Raw genomic sequence first — 20,427 nt, 5'->3', positions numbered from 1 at the left:
TTTTAATCTCTATTGTATCTTAATTTCCCACTTGAACAGAAGGAAATTATATTCGAGTGAAGGAAGCAGGCTTGTGTGGTCAAGGAAAATAATACTGATTGAACTATAGTGTCACAGAAGGGCCATTTTCCTGATCTTAAATCTAACTTATTCAATAACATTTATCAACTACTCTTCCTGTATTGTGTTGGAACCTGGCGACACAGCAGTGCGATAGCTCACTATCATCGAGTCAGACCCTCCTGAAGGTTTTAGGAGGTTGTAAATGCCCTCTGAACAGGTGGTGGATTCGAACGGCCTATCATTTTGTTGACAGCATAACTCTGTACCCACTAGGCCACCAGATCTTTCTAAGTTTAAGTAGATGGGAAGGTAACAGATAAAGGCTTAATGTCATCTAGCAGCAAGTGCTATGAAGAAAAATAAAGCAAGAGAGGCAGAGTGCTTGTTCTTATACTATAGATTTTTCTCTTCAGTTGTCACCTATAGTCCTCAAGTGTTCAAATGAGGAATGATGTCTCTCACCTTAGAGAAATAGTAAAACACTATTGCTTTTGTTTCTCCACCAAGTTTCAAAGAGTTGCCCCTTAGGTGTTTAGGTAATATGGCCACAAGGAACAACAGTGACTGATCAAAAGCATGAGGCAAAAGAGGCTGCTTTGACTCTCCAGTTGCTCTGCCCATAAATTATTTTATTGAGACATTTTCGTTGTCACAAAATAGATGGAATCCAAAGGGAAAGTAAGGTGTTGAGGATATAGAAAGGAAAGCCGTGCATAGCAGGAACACAGTGTCACCTTAGATCTCAGGAAGCAGCATCTGCTGAGTCTTTGGGAATATAGGAAAAAAGGGGAAATCCAATAAAGAGAAAGAGAAGCTAAAAGAGGAGGTATTTGCCTAGAACTGCACTAGAGGAGCTGACTGAGGTCACTATTTCATCCTGTTAGGGATCATAACATGTCTGAGGAAGGGAAGCAGAGACAATTCTTCAGAGAATGTTACTGGGGTCACAGATGATTATTGGAATCACTCTAATAGAGGCAAGGAAACAGCTGTATTTAGGTTTGGGAGGTGAGCAGGGAGTAGTAATAACATGACAGGATTGTCATTTATAGCTAGTACATACTGGGGAACCAAGACAGGCTCTTTACATAATGAGTTCTAATTACAGCAAAAAGGCAGGTATTACTATGATTCCAGTTTCACAAAAGAGACATTGAAGCTACAGGCTTGCCAGGCTCTGAAGTCAGGGTGTTTCCCAAATCCCTGCATTTCCCTGTGACATATTTATGTTGGGTGAAGGTGATAAGATCCCAAAACAAACAAGCCCACTGCCTTAGAAAGGACTCCACTCATATTGGCCCTATAGGACAGAGCAGAACTGTCCCCAGCAGGACTCCTTCATCTCTTTCCCAAGGAGTAGTTAGTGGGTTTTCACTCCCAACCTTGAGGTTAGCAACCAAGTGTTTTAACTGCTATATCAGGGTGGGTTAAAGAACAAGGGAATTCAGGTCTGAGTAGGATGTTTGTTTCACCTAGGATTTCCAGGAAATGAAAAGGACTGTGAAGGGGGGTGATTTTGCTTTGGGTGACTTTTTTGAGGGAGGGGATTCAGAGGAGGAGTCAGGCCCTGGAGGGTGTCCTAGGCAGTGATCCGGTAGTTGGGGTGCACCTGGGGCCTGACTTCACAGACCATGCCAAGAAGCTGAGCCAGGACGCGCTCCCGGTTTCTCTGCTGGGAGCTCTGCATGCCCTGCACTTGGCGCCTTGTCGCCTGCTCCACCTCAGCCGACAGATTCCCTTGGGAGCCCATGGCCTGGAGGACAGGGAGAGGGAGGAAAGAGAAAAGAAAAAGCAGAAACAGAAAAAAAGGTCCAAGCATGTAGCAGGAAGGATCCTGAAGCACAGTCGGAAAGAAAGCTTCTCTGAAACCACTCCATTCCACAGAAATGTACAGACCCCAAAAAACAGCACAACCTTTCCTCCAAGTCCTGATGTGTTCTGTCTTTAAAGACTGTAAAACTTTCATCACCTCACCACCCATGACTATAAGCTTCTCTCCCCTCATGTCAAGCGTTATTCTTTTCCACAGAAACTGTGGTATACCCCCTACTCTATCTCCCAAACTGTGTTGTTGTTGTGTACCTGGGAGTTGGACTTGACCCATTGCTGACCCTCCAGTGGGTTTTTGGAGGCAGTTAATCCTACAGGAGGAGACTGCCCATCTTTCTCCCATGGAGCAGCTGGTGGATTCAAACGGTTGGGTTGCCAGAACAACCCCTTACCATTGTTGTTGTTATGTGCTGCCCATCTTTCTCCCATGGAGCAGCTGGTGGATTCAAACGGTTGGGTTGCCAGAACAACCCCTTACCATTGTTGTTATTATGTGCCTTCGAGTAGGCTGTAATTCATAGCAACACTATACACAGCAACTCTGGACCCTGCCCTATCCTGAACCAATCTCACCGTTTCCAACACATCTAATCTGACTGCCTCAGTTAGTTACTGTATCAGTCCACCTCATCTGGGGTCCTCATCTCTTGTGCTGACTCTCCAGCCTTCCAAGCATGATGTCCTTCTCCAAGGACTGGTCCCTCCTGGCAACATGCCTAAAGTATGTGATACAAGCTTCAAATCCTAGCCTCCAAGGAGCAATCTGGTTTCACCCTCTCCAAGACAGACCTGTTTTGTTTGGGTAATCCATGATATGTTCCAAACTCTTCTCAAGCACCATAACTCTAAGGCTTTGATTCTTCTTCTGTCATCCTTAGTCATCATCCAGTTCTCAGATATTAGCAAGTAATTGCAAAGACCACGCCCTGGATCAGGTGCACCTTAGTCTCCAAATGTTGTTTTTCAGCACTCTAGAGAGGTCCCTGACAGCAGACTTTCCCAATGCAATTCAAAACTCCCAGATTCATTTACATATCACAAAGCTTGACAATTTGTGGTCCCAGACACTGTCCCTTCAGCCCTCTGACACCACATTTTCTAGCTGGGTTATTCCATACAAACTTTACCAGATGCACCTCTGAATTGCATCATTAGGCTCCCCACCCTTACTGCACCCGGACTTACTGCCTGTTGCTTGCTCTGGAATTCCTGCTCTCGCTCCCTGCGGTACTGCTCCACCTCCATCTGGGCTTCCTCCTTTGCCTGCTTCAGACGCCGAGCCTTCCCTAGAAGTGAAAGGAAAAAGGGAGCAAAGGGCAGAGATGGATCCTCCCCTCCCCCGGAGTAAAGGTGATCATGGGGGTCAATCTTTGCAGAAAACTCTCATTCAACCATGCTAGCTTCTTATATCCATCTATTTCTTCTCTCATTAGCTCCCAATCCCCACGAGCCTTTGGTTTTCCTAAGGACTCACATGCTTGCCCCCACTCCTATATTATTTCTGAAAGGAAGAGAAGACTTACGCTTTCGGGCATCAGCTACCTTCTCAGCAGCTCGTTTTTCGGCTTGCAGGAGTTGCTGGATGCCTTGAGACTGACTGGCCATTGCTGTCGTTATCACTGATGCCGTTGCTTATGCTACCAAGGTACCAGATGGCTTCCACCCCCACCTCCTGCTTTTTCCTCCTTCTGTTTAATGCTGCAGTCCTCCACTACCTCTGGGTCTTAGTGCTCCCCTTTTCGGTGTGCACTCTGTCTCCCGAATCAGATCCTCCCCGTTTGAGGACTCTCCCAAATCTCATTCTGACAGGCAGTACCCCAAAAGACCGCTTGGGAGCAGCAGAGACCAGGTCCAAAAGCTGTCAGCGAACCCCAGGGCAGAGGGGAACCTTTCAATCAAGGTCTCAAAATTAGGGCTGGACAGGAAAGGGGAGGTATTTAAAATAAGGGGAGAAGGAAAAAAAGAGTCTGAAAATTGGGTCTGGGCTGTAAAGGGGAGGTATATATCAAGCAGAAGTCATAGAAGGGTTGAGAATGAGATGAGGAGTTAAGCAAGTCATCAGTATATGACATAGCTTGGAGAATGACCCTCACCATCTCCCTCTCTCCCTACTCTTCTTTCGTCTGTTTTTCCCCCTATGCCTTTTTTTTAAAATGTTTAAGCTTTATTAATGAGCATTTACAAAGATTTTTTATTTCCATTCCCTATGCCTTTTTTTATAATATGCCTTATAGCGTTTCTGTTCTCACTATAGTTTTGTTGATATATTAACATTTATTTAATTAACATATTATTTAAATTATTGTTTGGTACGTAAGTTTCTGTTTCGCATTTTCACTGTGGTTTTTTATACTGCCCTTATCTTCTATTTTCTTTCATCATCTCTTCGTCTAAGACAGAAACATCCTTCCCGCCGACTCCCAGTCGAAGTAAGAAGGTTTAAACATTAAAATTGCCCTCATTTAAAAAATATATGTATCTCCCTCTTTTCTTTCATCAACCTTTTCCTCGCCCCTGTCCAGTCTTCGGGCTTCAGACGGGCCCTTTTTCTAAGTCCCCTAGTTTCCCTCCCGGAAGCTTGACCAAAGAAACAACACCCTCCGGCTCCCCATTCGGAACGGAACGACTTCCGGTAACACGCCTTACAGTCCATTTCCGCCCTTCCCCTACGTCTCTGCTGCGTCATTTCCGCCAGCCTGGAATGTCTCCTCCCTTCCCCATCTCCCTTCTTCGGAGCGTCTTAAATACAGGCTTCGGGCCTACGGCTCTGGGGGTACTTGGGGGGGCGGGAGGGGCAAGTCTAATGAGTAACCCCTCCCCCCAAGTCCCAGAGGGAGAAGCCTCTACCTCTGTCTGCCGGGTACTTTTATGCAATTTCTAGATGACTATCTCACAATCTCTTGTGACTTTTTAAAATTCAAATTCCTGATACGAACTTTGCCCATCAGTCTCTAGTTGTCTTCCACCCCCCCAAAAAAAGAAAAATACCTTTTAACAAGTAAACTTTACCTGGGCTCGTGAGCCTTCAATCAGTTATTTATCTTTTTCTCAAATTTCACATGGAAAAAAAAATGCAGTCTGTGGAACCCCAACCCAACCCTATCAAGATGAGAAGTGCATTAGGATAGGCCTCGTGTCACCCTGGAGATTTCAGAAAAGAACAGAGAATGAAGGGAAGGATAAGAGGAGTCAAGGAAGGGGGGTGACGAGTTCAGGTTAGGGTCCTGATTGCTGCCTTTTTTCCTTCTTCAGCCCAAGAGTTCCATGACCTCCACTTCCCGCCGCCAACGCCGAGAGCGTCGCTTCCGTCGTTACTTGTCTGCAGGACGGCTGGTCCGGGCCCAGGCCCTCCTCCAGCGACACCCGGGCCTTGACGTAGACGCTGGGCAGCCCCCGCCACTGCACCGGGCCTGTGCCCGCCACGATGCCCCTGCCCTCTGCCTGCTACTTCGCCTGGGGGCAGACCCTGCCCACCAGGACCGGCATGGGGACACAGCTCTGCACGCTGCTGCCCGCCAGGGCCCGGAGGGTGAGTCTGCCCATTGGGGACAGGATCATGAGCACCTGAGCAGCTCTGGAATGAAAGCCAGAGGTTGAAAAGTAAGCTTGGCATTGGCCCTAGAGAAGTCCGTGACCAAGTTGGCACACAACTGTTAACGCCTTTGAATTACTGAATTACTATTGTTTGAAGAGCCCAATATTCCCAAAGTCTTCAAGTTTTGTTTCTAGATTAATAGCTCCTTTGTTTCTTGATTAGGTGTTTGCTTGTAGCACAAAAACTAGCATACTGGTTTATAGTACAAAAAGTACATTGGCATACTTCAGCACGTAGATGCACGTTCAAATCCTAACTCTGTACTTACTGTACTATGTATTCTTAGGCAATTTACTGAACGTCTCTGAGCCATAGTTTGCCCATGTGTAAAATTAAACAAGATAATAACCCTTGCTATATATATCAGACACTTTTCACAATGTAATTTGTTTAATTTGCACAACAAACTTGTGAAGTAACTACTTGCTATGATCTGCCATTTACCAAATGAGGAAATTGGGCAAAGGGAAGTTAAATAATTTATTACATTCGCACAGCTATTAGGTGGTGGCACAGGGATTGAAACTCAAGCAGCCTAGCTTAGAGTATCTTTGTTTTTCACAGCTACATTATGGAATCATACGATAGTGCCCTGGTTCCAGGCACTCGTACTTGGCATACGTGTTTTATAATTGACTGACAGGGAGCATATTAAGAATGCCTGGCATGTGATAAGCACTGGTGGATGCCAGCAGTTGTTCCTACTATTTCTGTCTGTACTTCCTTACCTGCAATTTGGAAATGAAGAGTCTGAAAGCAAAATATTTTTCATCATCTACTTCCCAAACTCATTTGGTGACAAACTCATTTTGGTCGCTGAACTGAAGTGAGACTATCTATGATTAGTTTTTATCCTACTTGATGTCAGTAATATGTCTCACCACAGAAGTATTCCTGTGTTTGGTTTGTGGGCCTGGCCAGACTCTCTTTAAATGCTGCCTAAAATGCAATGTATATATTTTTATGTTGTTGTTGTTGTTGTTATGTGTCATCGAGTCTTTTGCGACCCTATGCACAACAGCCCTAAACCCTGCTCTATCCTGCGCCAACCGTACTGCCTCTGACACACCCATCCTGATTACCCCAGTCACCGAATCAATCCATCTCATAGACGGTCTTCCCCTCCTGCGCTGTCCCTCCACCTTCCCAAGCATGATGTCCCTCTCCAAGGACCCGTCCCTCCTGGCAACATGTCCAAAGTATGTCAGACGAAACCCCAGAATCCTTGCCTCCAAGGAGTAGCTTGGTTTAATCCTCTCCAAGATGAATCTGTTTGTTTTCCTGGCAGTCCATGGTACATTCAGTACTCTTCTCTAGCACCACAGCTCAAAGGCATCAACTCTCCTTCTGTCCTCCCTAGTCATTGTCCAACTCTGTGATGCATAACAAGCGATTGCAACGACCATGGCCTGTATCAGGCGCACCTTAGTCTCCAGAGAGACACCGTTGCTCCTGAGTACTTTAGAAAGGTCCCTAATAGCAGACTTTCCCATCGTGATACGCTTTTTGATTTCCTGACTGCTGGTGCCAAGAGTGTTGACTGTGGAGCCAAGCAAACTGAAGCTGTGATATTTTTATGTTAGGTCTATCAAATCCCCAAAACAAGTTAGATCTCAAAAAACTTACACTGAGGATTTCCAATGAGGATCTGTTTCCTGGAAGAAAAGCTCTAGGTAGGAATGAGCTGACACCAGTTTTACCACATCCAGGCAAAATTGTTCAGTATAGTTTAATAAGCACAGTTAAGCCAGTGTATACCAGGCTCAGTGGTACACATTAGCTAATTGGCCCTTAAAAGCAGCTCTACCTCAATTTGATTTTCTGCTCTTACCATCCCCCAACTCTCCAAGTTTATATAAGAACCCCACCTCCCTTCAGAAAAACTCCCTTTTGGGGAGTTCCCCTAGGGAAATAAAAATCCCCCTTTCTTTAATTCTCTTTAATATAAAAGATAAGCTGTCATATCCAGGGGTTTTTTGGGTTTTGGTGTGTTGGTTTGTTTTTTTTTTGTTTTTTGTTTGGTTTTTTTTTTTCATTTAATAACAAAAGGAGGAGGTTTACAAAGTGCAGGTGTCTAACCTGCAGATTTTATAATTGGCAGTATGTGGGAAGGGAGTAGAATAATGTGAGGCCAGCTTGCCTCTGAATCTGAGCCCTGACACTTAGTCACTCAGTTTAACCTCATTTTCCTCTCTGTAAGGTGAGGGGTATGATAAATAAAAGAGGTATGCATACTTGGCACAGATTTTACACTCACTCTCCTTTTTTGCATTTGAACTTTTAAATAACAGGTATTGTTATATTACTCAGTAATGGCTTTTTGAGTAATAAAATTGTCCCTGATAGTGAATACGTATTTCCTTCATTGTAGTAAATGATGAGAGATTGATATTATCTCACAAGAGTGGAAAGTGGAGCCTAAGGTTCAAGAACATGACCAAAATCACACAGCTGATATGAGGGCCCACATCATTATCTCCTAAGTCAGCTATTCTTTCTGGCCTTTTCTCCGTCAGCCTCACCACCAGGTGGCCTTCTAACTCCTGTACCAAAGGGTTTAAGTTATACAACATAAAGCTGTTTTAGAGGCCACCCTGCTTAATAAAATGCAGATCTTTTCATTGTACAGATAGAGTGATCCAGAATCCCTCAGTTCCCCTGTTAGCTCTGACTTTTTGTTGTTGTTGTGTACCATAGAGTCAGAACCGACCTGTGGCTGACCCTCCAGTGGATCTTCAGAGGCAGTAAATCTGGGGATTGCCCATCTTTGTCCCTTGGAACTGGGCTGGATTATGGAACACAGTGAGAAAAGGGTCTTTGCATTAAGTCCAAATCCAGCCTGGTATTTTTTAATTGTGACATTGACTGAACTTCTGCTGTATGTAAGCACAGTACTAAACTTTTAACATCCATTGTCCACTTAATCTGTACAGTAAAAGTATGCAGTAGCCCCATTTTTCAGACCTCACAGGACAACAAATGTGAAAAACTGAGGCAGTTAATAAACTAAGCCTTCGTTTTATGTCCCATCTGCCTTTCCACCTTACCTCTCACTTTGTACCCACATGCACAGCCTGCCTATCTTTTGCCTTCCCTGTCACTTGATTTCTGCTTTGTTAAGAGTTATTCCCCCCTTTCTTGGCCCAGCAGAAGGAGGTTCCTCTTCCTCAGGCTTTTAAGTCACTGTTACCTTTCCCTCCTCTAAGCTTTAGTCAGTCATCAACTCAATATAAACCAATATTGGCCTTTTTGAACTTTTTTGTACCCGTTAGTATGTACATACAAAGTAGAAATGATGTCTTACTATGGTCAGGGGAAGAGCAGTATTTCCATGACAAAACAAAATACAGGTTTACCACACCAGTATGAAAGTACATTTTCATTAAAAAGCATTGGGAAAAGTTTATCTAAATTGCTAGTTTGAGGATAAAAGTGGCATTCAAATCACTGGAGTGAGGAGAATGGACTAGTCTATAACCCTTGCTGTAATATGTGGTTCATTTGGGTGAAAACACTTGACTGAAGTAGATTTTATCCAGATTGAACACCTAATGTGACAGGAAGAGCACACACCAAATTATGGAACGGGTTGCCCCTAGAGCTTTAAGGGGAGTAACTTGGAAGGAGTGGTCGAAGAGAGCTTTGTCTATAATGGTTTTCATTTCCTTAAGATAAATTAAATGCATTATACTCACTCCTTAAAATAACCAACCTTGTAAAGTCAAAAAAGCAACATTTGCCCAAGCGATAAGGTGTAGGATAGAAAGAGTATTAGAAATTAGAATTATAGGGAAGAAGTAGGAGAAATGCATTAAATTTGAGTGTTTACCACTAAAAAACAAAATGTGGATGAATGGGTGAATGAAATACTTAATTTGCTTTGTAATTGTTCACTCAAATCACAATTTTTTTTAAAAAAGGAAAAAATAAAATACTATAGTAACATACACTGTGGTATAAATAGGGATATTTATTGTGTACTTAGAAAAATTTTTACTTTAACTTTTTATTATGATTTGGGTGAGTATACAGAACAAATTGATTCTCCACTCAGTAATTCATACAAATTTTTATTTGTGTCATTGATTGTTAAAAGCAAGTGAGATCAAAAGCCATAAAAGAAAAGGTTGATACAAATGTAACTGCATAAAATTTATTAAAAAATGAGGAAATATTTACTTTACATTTAACAAACAATAACAGTTAATACTGCTGGTTTTTTAAATCTATCATATTGGAATAATTTAAAAGATTGATGATACTCAGTTTTGGTAAGTGAACACAGGCTCATGTATTATTGGTGAGTTTACGCACTGGCACATTTTGAGAGCAACATGACAACATTGCTTATGTTCTTTGACTCAGAAATTCCACTTCTAAAAATCTGCCCCACACAAATTTCACAAAGACATATGTATGAACGTTTTCGGAAGCAATTAAAATCTGTTGGTTAAAGTGGTGGGGAGGTGTTTGTTTCATATACTTGTGGAACACTACAAAGTCATTAACAAAGAATGAAGTTGACCTACATACACTTTTGTGGAAAATACATGTGAGTTGCTAAGTGAAAAAAGATTGCCAAACAGCACGTAGAATATATTGCTGGAAACATAACCTGTCATATATATGTATTTATAGACTCAAAAACAGGATTAGAGAAGATCACTGCAAACTGTTGAGAGATTATATTTTTTTTGTTAAAAAAATATTCAGATTCATTCAATGACTTTCATATTAAAATATCAGTTGAATAAAATTGGAGGGGGAGGGCTAACTAGTCCTTCTCAGATACAAACAAGAATTGTTACATGTTTCCTTCTAGTCAATTTTTTTTCCATCATAGAATTTGGCTTTTGGTTTCAGGTTGTTTGGGGTATTTTTGTGTTTTTTTAAAAAACATAGCTGTGTAGTTTGGGAGCTAGTTTTTTTTACTTACCTACTGTTAATTTTCTGTACCATAATTTAACTACCATGTTTTTAGTGTTGGAAACATACTCTTTAAAGTTTTGAAACCTTCCAATCAAGCCTAAGCACCCATCCACCTCCCCTCACAATACAATGGGCCCTGTTGGGGTCCTATTGGGGAAGAAGGAATTAAAAGACAGAGCCATGTATTTTTTCATAGGACTGGTTGGAAGGATTAGCTATGGGTTGTGCCAGTACCAAAAAGAAATACCACCTCCCTTCACCATCATGGGGTTTGGATTGGGCAGCACTCATGTGCACCAGGGGACAAGTGAGGGTCTTGGGTCTTGTAGGCCACAGCTTGGGTTCATTCTTTCTTACTGCCGTCCTGGCAGGACACTTCTTTATCCTGTCCTATTCTTTTGCAAGTACTCCTCAACACCACAGAATGAAAATTTAACAATTGTGGCCCATTTCTTTCAGCCTTAGGTAGAAAAAAATGGGTCTTCAGGGAGAGAGTTTCTTCACTCACCTTCCTCTGCCCCCAGAGTGAAAAAGTGCTTGGTAACCATCATGGTTGGCCAAGGGAAAATACTGAGTTGGCAGTGAAGCAAGCAGCATGGCCCTCAGCTAAAACTGAGGTGTGTGCATTGAGAACAAGGTTCAGGAGGACAGGAACCTAGAAGGATACATTCTTTTCCTGTCTTCTCCTAAGCTCTCTCAGCCAGCCCCTGAGAGATACTCTCCCTTCCAGTTTCTTTCCCCTACTTTAGGTCTGCAGTCATTGGAAAGAACTTGCCCTGCTGTTGGGAATATTTCTGTGGCTTGGACCCCCCTTGCTCTCTCATCCCATTCCTATCCTCTGCCTAAGAAAGGCTGAGAAAAATTTCCTGAAAACATTTTTGTTAGTTTATTGAAAAATTATATAAATAGGTGATATTAAATTTGCATATCTATAGTGGTGTAGAACATGCTTCAAATATTGTGCCAAAGTACAGTTTTGGGTCAGGAATACATAATAAAGTCTATAGTGGCAGTATTTTATAGAAAAAAAGGAAAATCCTTAGTCAAAGAGTTTTTATATTATCATAGCTGGAGGCAAGCTAAAAATTATTTTTGTCATAGTAGAACTGCCAAGATCATAAAATGGTTTGTGGAGCATAGGTCAGAATATTATTTTTTTTTTTTTTTTAGGTCAGAATATTTTAAACCACCATACTTGCCTGTATGTGGTAAACTCTTGGTAATTATTCATTGGCAGTGGTGATTTCTTTATGCCCTGAGACGTCTGTTGGTTTGATACAAAGGGTGTAGGTGCAGAACTCCTTGGAATCCAAGATGTTGCCCCTATCGGGTATGGGAGCCCAAGCTAACTTCTGCCTTCTGCTCTCCTGCCAATAGCCTACACAGACTTCTTTTTACCACTGCTAAGTCGCTGTCCCTCTGCAATGGGAATAAAGAATAAGGATGGAGAGACCCCTGGGCAGATTCTCGGCTGGGGACCCCCCTGGGACTCTGCTGAAGAAGAAGATGAAGATGAGGCTTCCAAGGAGCGGGAATGGAGACAGAAACTGCAGGGAGAGCTGGAGGATGAGTGGCAGGAGGTCATTGGGAGGTTTGAAGGTAAGGAATCATTCCCATCTCTGGCTGTTCTTCCCCGTTGGCTGTTTTTCTTATGCAGACTGCCTAAAATTTTCCACATTGGGCTTTCTGTGCTTCCCTGTCTCCTTTGACCTACTGCTTTCTCATAACCTCTCTCGGTTACCCCATCCTGCTCTCCTAAACAGATGATGAATCCCAAGAGACTCAAGAACCTGAATCCTTCTCAGCCTGGTCTGACCGCCTGGCCCGGGAACATGCCCAGAAATGCCGCCAGCAGCAGCGGGAAGCAGAGGGAGTCTTCAGACCCCAGCGAGCTGAGGGCTCCAGCCACAGTTGGCGACAGCAGGAAGAGGAGCAGCGGCTCTTCCGAGAGCGTGCCCAGGCCAAGGAGAAGGAACTGCGTGAGAGCCGAGCCAGAAAGGCCCAGGAGGCTCATGGGGACCAAGGGCTAGAAGCAGCCAGGGCAGGGCCCAGAGCAGAGCACACAAGAGGGTCAGGGAGGGGCAGCCTCTGGCGTTTCAGTGATGTGCCCTGGCCTTGCCCTGGGGGAGGAGACCCAGAGGCTATGGCTGCAGCCTTAGTGGCTAGGGGACCCCCCTTGGAGGAACAGGGAGCTCTGAGGAGGTACTTGAGGGTCCAGCAGGTCCGTTGGCACCCTGACCGCTTCCTGCAGCGATTCCGGAGTCAGATTGAGACCTGGGAGCTGGGCCGTGTGATGGGAGCCGTAACAGCCCTTTCTCAGGCCCTGAATCGTCATGCCGAGGCCCTAAAGTGACACCTTGGACAGCCCAAGAAACTGAAGGTGGAAGCCTTAGAGGTGGGGGAGAAGATAAGGTCTGGGATAGGCTTGGCAACAATGAGGCAGATACTACACAGCAGAATATGAGGAGGGAGTGAAGGGAGCACAGGTGGAGGGGATGCGGGCCACCATCATTGCTCCTTGGCTCTATCATTTCCTAATAAGACCTACTTCCACATCTCACTCCCGTGTCTCCTCTGCCTTTTTCCATTGCTGTGGTTTTCATCACCCATTACATCTCCTTTTTCACTCCCTGATGACACCCACAGCTCCTACACACCTGCAACTTGCATGCACATACTACTTCATGCCCTTCGTTGAAAGATAAGAAATTTCCTGCTTTCCCATTCTCAGAGTCATTCCTAAAATGGTCCAATTTGCCCTCCAGGTCCTTTCCACCCCCTAACACTGGGGTCCTCATCACTCTGAAGTCTAAACTGGAGATGTAGATGTGAACAGAAACAAAAAAAGGGAACAACACTAGTTTCCTTCTCCTCACCAACCCCTCAACCAGAACCACATCCTCCTCCCCACTTAACAACCCCTTCCTCCAACACAGGGCTTTCCCTTTGCTGAGTCACAGAATGATCTGAGTTGGGGGAGCTGCTGGGGCTGAGGGACCATGAGCCTGTGGGAGGATGGGGGACAGAAGCAGAATGGTTGAAGGAAGAGCCCTGCTGGGGAGGTGGAATTTCGGTTGCTAAAAATAGGAACAGGGGAAGGAGAGGAAAGAGCCAAATTATGTAACTGGGGTTATTTGTTCTTGGGCAACCATAGATCCACACCCGAGTCCAGCAAAGCTGCTGAAATCTCAGCTCTCTTCTCCTCAAACTTTTCATTTCTGTCTCTCTTCTGGACCCTCTCCCATCAGGGCCCCACATCTTGTGTCCCAGTAACCAGTTTCTCCTCTATTCAGCTTCTGCCCCCATCTCAAACCTGGGCTTTATCTTTGGAAAGCCCAGGCTTGCCTTTTGGTTCTTTTCCAAGAACTAGTGGTTAAAGTCCTGAAGGGTAGAGGGGGAGAGTCTAAGATTCCCACAAGAAAGGGTCTTGATCCCTCCCACTATTTAGACCTCCCTTCCACATAGCTCCCTGAAAAGTGGGCAAGAAAATCATATAGACAGTACCAAATCCTGGTGCCATCTCCCAGAACAGAAGTGGGAACATGGCCAAAAGAGAAAGACAGTAGGAGATAGAGTATGTTATGTATACACTGATGTGGGCACACTCACTGTGTTCACCAGAAAAATCTCAAATGACAAACTTATTTTTTAGGTTTTGAACCCAAGTCTACATAGGAAACTCCCAGGAGTGGAAGTTGAGGGGTGGCAGAGGACAATGATGGGAAGCCTCTAGAAATATGGGCATGCAAGAAGACAAGCCTTTAGTTGAAAAGGGGCCCAAGGCCGTCAAGAGACCAGACAGATGTTCAGGGGCAAGAGGGGAAGAACTGGTGAGAAAGATCCTGTGAGAGGAAGCTGCTGTGATTCAGAGAAGAGACTCCGACCTGTGAGCAACCCAGGCGTCCGGTTCCTCTCACAGGCCAAAGATTTCGGATGTGGCATGCAAAGAACCCAGTTTTGGAGTTGGGGGCAGCTGAGGTTAGGATCCCTAAGGCAAGGAGTTGAGAGATAAGCAACAGAAAGCCATGGCTCTATATTTGCTACTCCAACCAGGATATTTTTATCTAGTTTTAAGCACAGAATTTTCTCCTTTTCAAGAGTTAAGTGAAATTAAAGCAAAACATGCCTTGCTATCCAAGCCCCCCTAGACCTCCCTCTTTTCAACGTCTCTCTGTTGTCTAGCCCCCAGGCCCGGTGGGGGTTCCCCTGAGATGTAGGTTGTTCACTTTCTCTGACCACACAGTTTCCGTTTCTGTGTCTCTTATTTCCTAGGCTGATAAAAATACTGAGCCCCAGAGGCCCTTGGCTTCCTCTGACCTCCTGGGGCCAGGCAGCAGGCATCCTGTCCACCCCACTGGGGTAAGGAAGGAGGTCTAGGGATCCCCAAGGGATGACTCAGTGTCTACCATGAAATGGGGGTGGTGGACATGTGCATGTCTTTGCTCTACAGCTGGAACCAAGAATCGAGTCTCCATAGAGGACACACTGAGGTTCATTAGAGAAAAAGTAGTCAAAGGATTGAAGAAGGATCCATTTGAGGCTTGAAACCTGGCTTTGGGGTTGGGGTAGGTTTGGGTTAAATTAGAAGGACCTGGGAAGGACTCCATATTCAGTGCAAGTCAACTCAGCATCAGGTAGCCCAAAGTTAAATTAAAACCCAGCTTCAAGTTTTCAGTCTAATAAGAGGAACAGACCAATGCTTAACAGAGATGTATCCAGACATACTGAATACTGTTAAAATGAGGTACAGTGGGTAGAGAAAAGAATTCTATATGAAGGTATCTTGGGGTTAGGGAGGGGCTTCCAAGAGAGGAACTAGCTTTTGAACAGGCTCTGATGGGTGGAGATTGATTTCAGTGGCACATGGCAGGTGGAGAGCCTCCACAGATAAATGAATGGTTTGAGCATAGGCTAAGATGTTGTAAAGAACAGAGATAAAAGGAAAAGGTAAATATGCTGGGGTAGATGAAACACAGGTGAGAGGGAGGGAACATGAGGTCAAGAAAAGGACCATTCATTGGCAAACTAAAGGATTTGAACTTGGGGGCAGTGACTCCAGTGACTTAAAAGAGAACTTCTTCTGTAAAAGAGAACAGAACTTCAAACTTCTGTTATACAGAGAAAACTCATTTAAAAAAGAAGAAGCCTGTGTGCTTAACCTTGTCAAACACTCTAACATCTAATCTTCTCCATAGCTGGCCAAAAGGTGAATCTCCAGTATACAGATGAGGAAACCAAGACCCATAAAAATACTGTAACATACTTAAGGTTACACAACACAAGTGTAGTGGAATTGGCATTAAACTCATCTGAATCCAAAACTCGAACTTGACGTCAGTCCAATGGATGACATTAAAGGAGGGAGCACATTTTATAAACTTTGAAAAAATAAATCATCAGATCATCACTGATGGGATGGTTACAACAGAAAAAGAATCAGAAAACCCCCACGTTTTGCACCTAGGAGATTGGAAAGATGGTGACAAGCTAAAAGAGGAGAAGCAGGGCTGAAGGTGAAACTAAGGAGTTTGATTTTGAATGTTTAATCAGTTAAGTTTTATTAAGCACCTGTTAGAAGCAGGGATCCCAGCTAAGGAAAAGGTATAAATGAGTCACTGCCCCAGAAAGCTTTCTTCTTAAAGAATATGTAACAGCTACACATACGACTGAGAGGTGCACTTGCTTAGAGTAATATGATAAGGTGTTAAGTAATCAGAAGAGGCCTACAAAGTGCTAGCTTGCCACTTGAGCAGAGATTTCCAGCAAATAGGTCAAACACAACAGAAGCTCGAGCTGAAGAAATAGATTTGGACATCAGACCCTTCAGAGTGGAAATTGAGCTTCTAAATAAATGGGATCGTCTAAAGGAGTGACTTCAAGAGCTGAGTATGGTCAAAGGTAGAGGACTCAGGAAGGAGAGAAGTAGGGCAAAGGAAGGGGTGTGCCAAGCCAAAGCTGAGCAGTCACATCTAGTGATTCAAGTTGGTCTGCTAAGTGAGAGTTGAGAAACTTTTTGATTCAAGAACTAGACGTTTACAAATTTTGAGAAAACCATTTGCATTTATTATAAGGGTAGATAGCACGACATAAGTTGAGGAATGAGTGGGAGGTGAGAAGAGGGAGTCAGTGAGTACAAAATCATAGAATAGTGAACATGGAATGTATCAACAATCATCACTAGTTCCATTTCAAGCTACAAATATTACAAATAAGGAAAATTTTACCAGTTCCTGAAAAAGTGGTTAGTCAAGGAAGCTTAATGTCTTGAAACATCACACTAAAAAGGTAAGAGATGGAATGAACATCTGAAAGAGAACATTGAGGGAAGGCTTTACTTTTAACAAAATGGAAAAGTGTAAAACTATAAATGCAAAAAAGGGTAGAAAGAATTTAGTAAAAACGGGACAGCATAGACTATAGATAAAAGGATCAGCCTTGGAAAGGGAGAACACTTGTAGGCACACTGAAGTGAAGAGACAAAATATTTTCAACTTGGATAGTAAAATAGATGACAGCATTATCAACTATGAAGAAATAAGATGGAGGTCTAAGAGCCATGAAGATTTAGAACATTGCCTTCTGCAGTGTTAACAGCATCAACAAAAAATTATTAAAAGATTTAAGTGACACTGAGGCCTGTCTGAGGTTAGATGGCTGGGTTTAATAGTAGGTCTGTTATGGCACCATGACTCCTGCAGTTCTTGTCATTCTCAGAGAAAGATCCAAGAAGGTAAAACTTGAGTTTGTAAAGGCAGCCTTGATAAAACATCAGACAGAAAAAAGATTCTCAAGTACTAGTTAGTGAAAGGGTAGTTGAGAGGGTTTTCAGTGAGATGGTAAACTAGGGAAATGGCTCCCAGACCCTTTACAATAAAGATGAAAAACTGAGATGTAACATTATCTTGGAACCTTGAGTATCAAAAGAAGTTCTAAGTATTCAAAAATTGGTTGAAAGAAGAAACTGAAAATATTAATTGGTAAATTGTGAATGGACCTGACATGGCATGACTGTTCTAAACTTTTCCAGACAGCTTTCTGATCAGGGCAGGAATCTAGGACTGCATCAGTACTCAAATAGTATCTGGTTGGTGACCAGAAAAATCCAATCTTCACATTAGTTCCCATACCTTCAGTTCCCCTTACACAACCCCTTCTTTGCCTGAAGTCAGACACGAACTTGTGGATCTAGCTCTAGGTACAGAGCAGCCCCACATTTGAAAGTCCTCACAATTAATGTCTTAAGTGCTGGTGAATTAACACTGTTCCTGACCAGGTGCTCTACCTGTAGCTATTTGAACTATCAAGGGCGCCAACCCTGGGCAGCCAGCCTACATATATCTTAAGTGGCAGAGATGATCTCTGAGGGCCTTGCCCCTGTCCCTCCTATGTTGGCAGCAACTCCCTTTTAGGGTGTCACTGTGGATCTGGTGTTGAGTGCATGCCACTCCATATTTAGAACTGTGTACTTTCTCACATCTCCTAAAGCAATCAGAATGCATTACCCCTGATCTGGTGTCCCACCTTCAGCTATCTCCTGGACTGCCAAAAAGACCATTCCTGGTAGGGTAACAGGCCCCTAGGCACCTCCTGGGCAGGTAGAAACTGCCTCAGAGGGTCTCCTACTTCCAGTTGTTCCCCCACTCCACCTCTAGCCAGTAGAGGATGCATCCATGTGACAGGTTTTTTTCTCTTCTTTCACACATTTCCCAATTTTTTTTTCTTTTTTGATCTTTTTTTATTTGTATCTTTGTCCTAATCAGTGAAAGACAGCATTAGAGCCTGCACTGCCCAACCAGAAACACATCTCCTGCAGCCCACCCACTGGCCAATTGCCAGCACCTGCTTATGCAACACCTAATTGATAATAGGCATCAGCTAACTCAAGCCAGTCAGCTCTCAATGACTATACAAAAACAGAACTGTGTATGTACTCCCATACATTCGCACACTCACCAGAAGAGAGGAGATGAGAGCCTAGGTTATGCTAAATTAGTGAACTGAGTACTAACATACATCTTATATGTATACAAACAAAACAAGTACAATACCACACAAGGTTTGCGAGACAATAGATAACTTCAAGTCACACATTAGCACAAGATTACTCAAGCAAGTGACCAAAATATAGGGCCAGAAAATCTCCCAGAAGTAGACATACAACAATAAGGAATTCAAAAGAGCAAAATTTAAGTATCTTCAACAAATTGAGAAAATGTTGGAAGAAACAAAAACTCAAAAAGAACACAGACAAAACTTTAAAGGAATTGTTATGTGCCATCAAGCTGCCTGCACTTCATAGTGACCATAAGGACAACAGCCCTAAACCCTGCTCTTTCCTGTGCTAATTGCACTGTCTCCAATACACCCATCCCGATTACCCCTGTCACTGAATCAATCCACCTCATAGAGGGTCTTTCCCTCCTGTGCTGTCCCTCTACCCTCCCAAGCATAATTTCCCTCTCTAAGGACTGGTCTCTCCTTGTGACATGCCGAAAGTATGTCAGATGAAGCTTCAGAATCCTTGCCTCCAAGGAGTAGCCTGGTTTCACCCTCTCCAGGATGAATCTGTTTGTTCTCTTAACAGTCCACAGTACTCTTCTCCAGCACCACAGCTCAAAGGCATCAATTCTCCTATCATCTCTAGTCATTGTCCAGCTTTCTGATGCACAGCACGTAACTGCAAAGACCAGCCCTTCTCAAAAGTGTATGAGTTGACATTTTCCTTGCCTTTTAGGAACACCCTTATCCATGAGATATTTAAATATTTCCCAATACCACAAAACATCAGTTTTTTTCCTTGGTCTTCCCTTTTCATTGTCCAACTTCCACTTGTATATGAGGCAATGAAAAATGCCATGACTTCTATCAAGGGCACCTTTAAATGCATGTCTTTAAATGAACATCTTTGCTCTTTATCAATTAAAGAGGTCCCTGATAAAATATTTTCTCAATGCAACATGTCTTTTGATTTCTTGAGCTAATATCATTGGAGTTGATTGTGGACCCTGGTAAAATTAAATCATCAACTCCAGTCTTTATCTATTGTGATGTTGCTAATTGGTCTTGTAATGAGGGATTTTGCTTTGATGTTGAGACATAATCCATATTGAAGGCTGTAAACTTTGATCTTCTTCAATAAGTTCTTTAGGTCTTTTTTACTTTCTGCAAGCAAGGCTGTGTCATCCACATAACACAAGTTATTACACAAGATTGTGTCATCCACATAACACAGTCTTCCTCTAGTCCTAATGCCACATTATTTATATACCCAGCTTCTTGAATTATTTGCTCAGCATACAATGAATAGGTATAGAGAAAGGATATCACCCTGATACACACCTTTCTTGATTTTAAACCATGCAATATCTCCTTGTTCTGTTTGAACAACTGCTTCTTAGTCTCTGTACATGTTTCATATGAACTCAAGCATTCTAGAATTCCCACTCTTGTCAATGTTAGTGATAATTTATTGAGATCCACAAAGTCAGATGGTTTTGTATAGTCAATAAAACACAAGTAAACATCTTTCTGGTATTCTCCACTCTCAGCCAAGATCTATAGACATCAGTCATAATAACCTTTATTTCTTCTATATCCAGCATGAATTTCTGGCAGTTCCCTGTTGAGGTACTGCTTCAGCTGTTTGTTTGGGGTTTCTGTTATAATCTTTAGCAGAATTTTAATATGTATGATATTTTTCACAATTTTATTATTAATTTCAATGAAAAAAAATTTTTTTATCATTCAGGCCCATCCCGGGGAGTGGAAGGGCCGTGACAAGCAGGCCACCAGCCCCAGGTGGTTTTTATTAGAGAGCCAACTTGGGGAACTGGGCAGCTGTGTGCCGCTGTGGCAAGGACCCCCTCCATGAGTAACAGTTCGGGAAGGACAGCAACAAGGCCTGGGGGGGCCTTCCTGCCCCTGAGCATGTGCTTCCTGGGGAATTTCAATGAAAATTTACAGAGACTTTGGATTTCCATTCATTCATTCATTGTTGCACTTTTCTCCCC

The 20,427-nt window shown here is 43.2% G+C and overlaps 2 protein-coding genes across 4 annotated transcripts; one reads left to right on the top strand and one right to left on the bottom strand.

The window, feature by feature from the left end:
• Nucleotides 1-1,596: 1,596 nt before the first annotated feature.
• Nucleotides 1,597-3,498, bottom strand: ATP6V1G2 (ATPase, H+ transporting, lysosomal 13kDa, V1 subunit G2). 2 transcript variants are annotated; one of them, XM_006896202.1, is made up of 3 exons: nucleotides 3,417-3,498; nucleotides 3,079-3,179; nucleotides 1,597-1,816 (listed from the first exon to the last, which is right to left on the bottom strand). In XM_006896202.1, exons 1-3 carry the CDS (start codon nucleotides 3,496-3,498, stop codon nucleotides 1,643-1,645), a joined length of 357 nt encoding a protein of 118 aa, XP_006896264.1. In that variant the 3' UTR covers nucleotides 1,597-1,642. The 2 variants fall into 2 exon arrangements, with proteins under 2 accessions (XP_006896264.1, XP_006896265.1); XM_006896203.1 differs by having other exon boundaries at nucleotides 1,643-1,774; nucleotides 3,157-3,179.
• A 1,080-nt stretch (nucleotides 3,499-4,578) lies between these two features.
• NFKBIL1 (nuclear factor of kappa light polypeptide gene enhancer in B-cells inhibitor-like 1) lies at nucleotides 4,579-12,977 on the top strand. Of its 2 annotated transcripts, none has more exons than XM_006896200.1 (4): nucleotides 4,579-4,753; nucleotides 5,146-5,422; nucleotides 11,795-12,016; nucleotides 12,181-12,977. In XM_006896200.1, the coding sequence occupies exons 1-4, from the start codon at nucleotides 4,595-4,597 to the stop codon at nucleotides 12,768-12,770; spliced, it is 1,248 nt and encodes a 415-aa protein (XP_006896262.1). In that variant the 5' UTR covers nucleotides 4,579-4,594; the 3' UTR covers nucleotides 12,771-12,977. The 2 variants fall into 2 exon arrangements, with proteins under 2 accessions (XP_006896262.1, XP_006896263.1); XM_006896201.1 differs by having other exon boundaries at nucleotides 4,697-4,753; nucleotides 11,795-11,972; nucleotides 12,182-12,770.
• The last annotated feature ends 7,450 nt before the right edge of the window (nucleotides 12,978-20,427 follow it).

The sequence above is a fragment of the Elephantulus edwardii genome, unplaced genomic scaffold, assembly GCF_000299155.1.
Source record: "Elephantulus edwardii isolate Elephantulus edwardi_28Jun2011 unplaced genomic scaffold, EleEdw1.0 scaffold00184, whole genome shotgun sequence".
NCBI classification, from domain to species: Eukaryota; Metazoa; Chordata; class Mammalia; order Macroscelidea; family Macroscelididae; genus Elephantulus; species Elephantulus edwardii.
The sequence above is the reverse complement of the archived record's forward strand: the minus strand, read 5'-3'. Positions and strand labels throughout refer to the sequence as shown.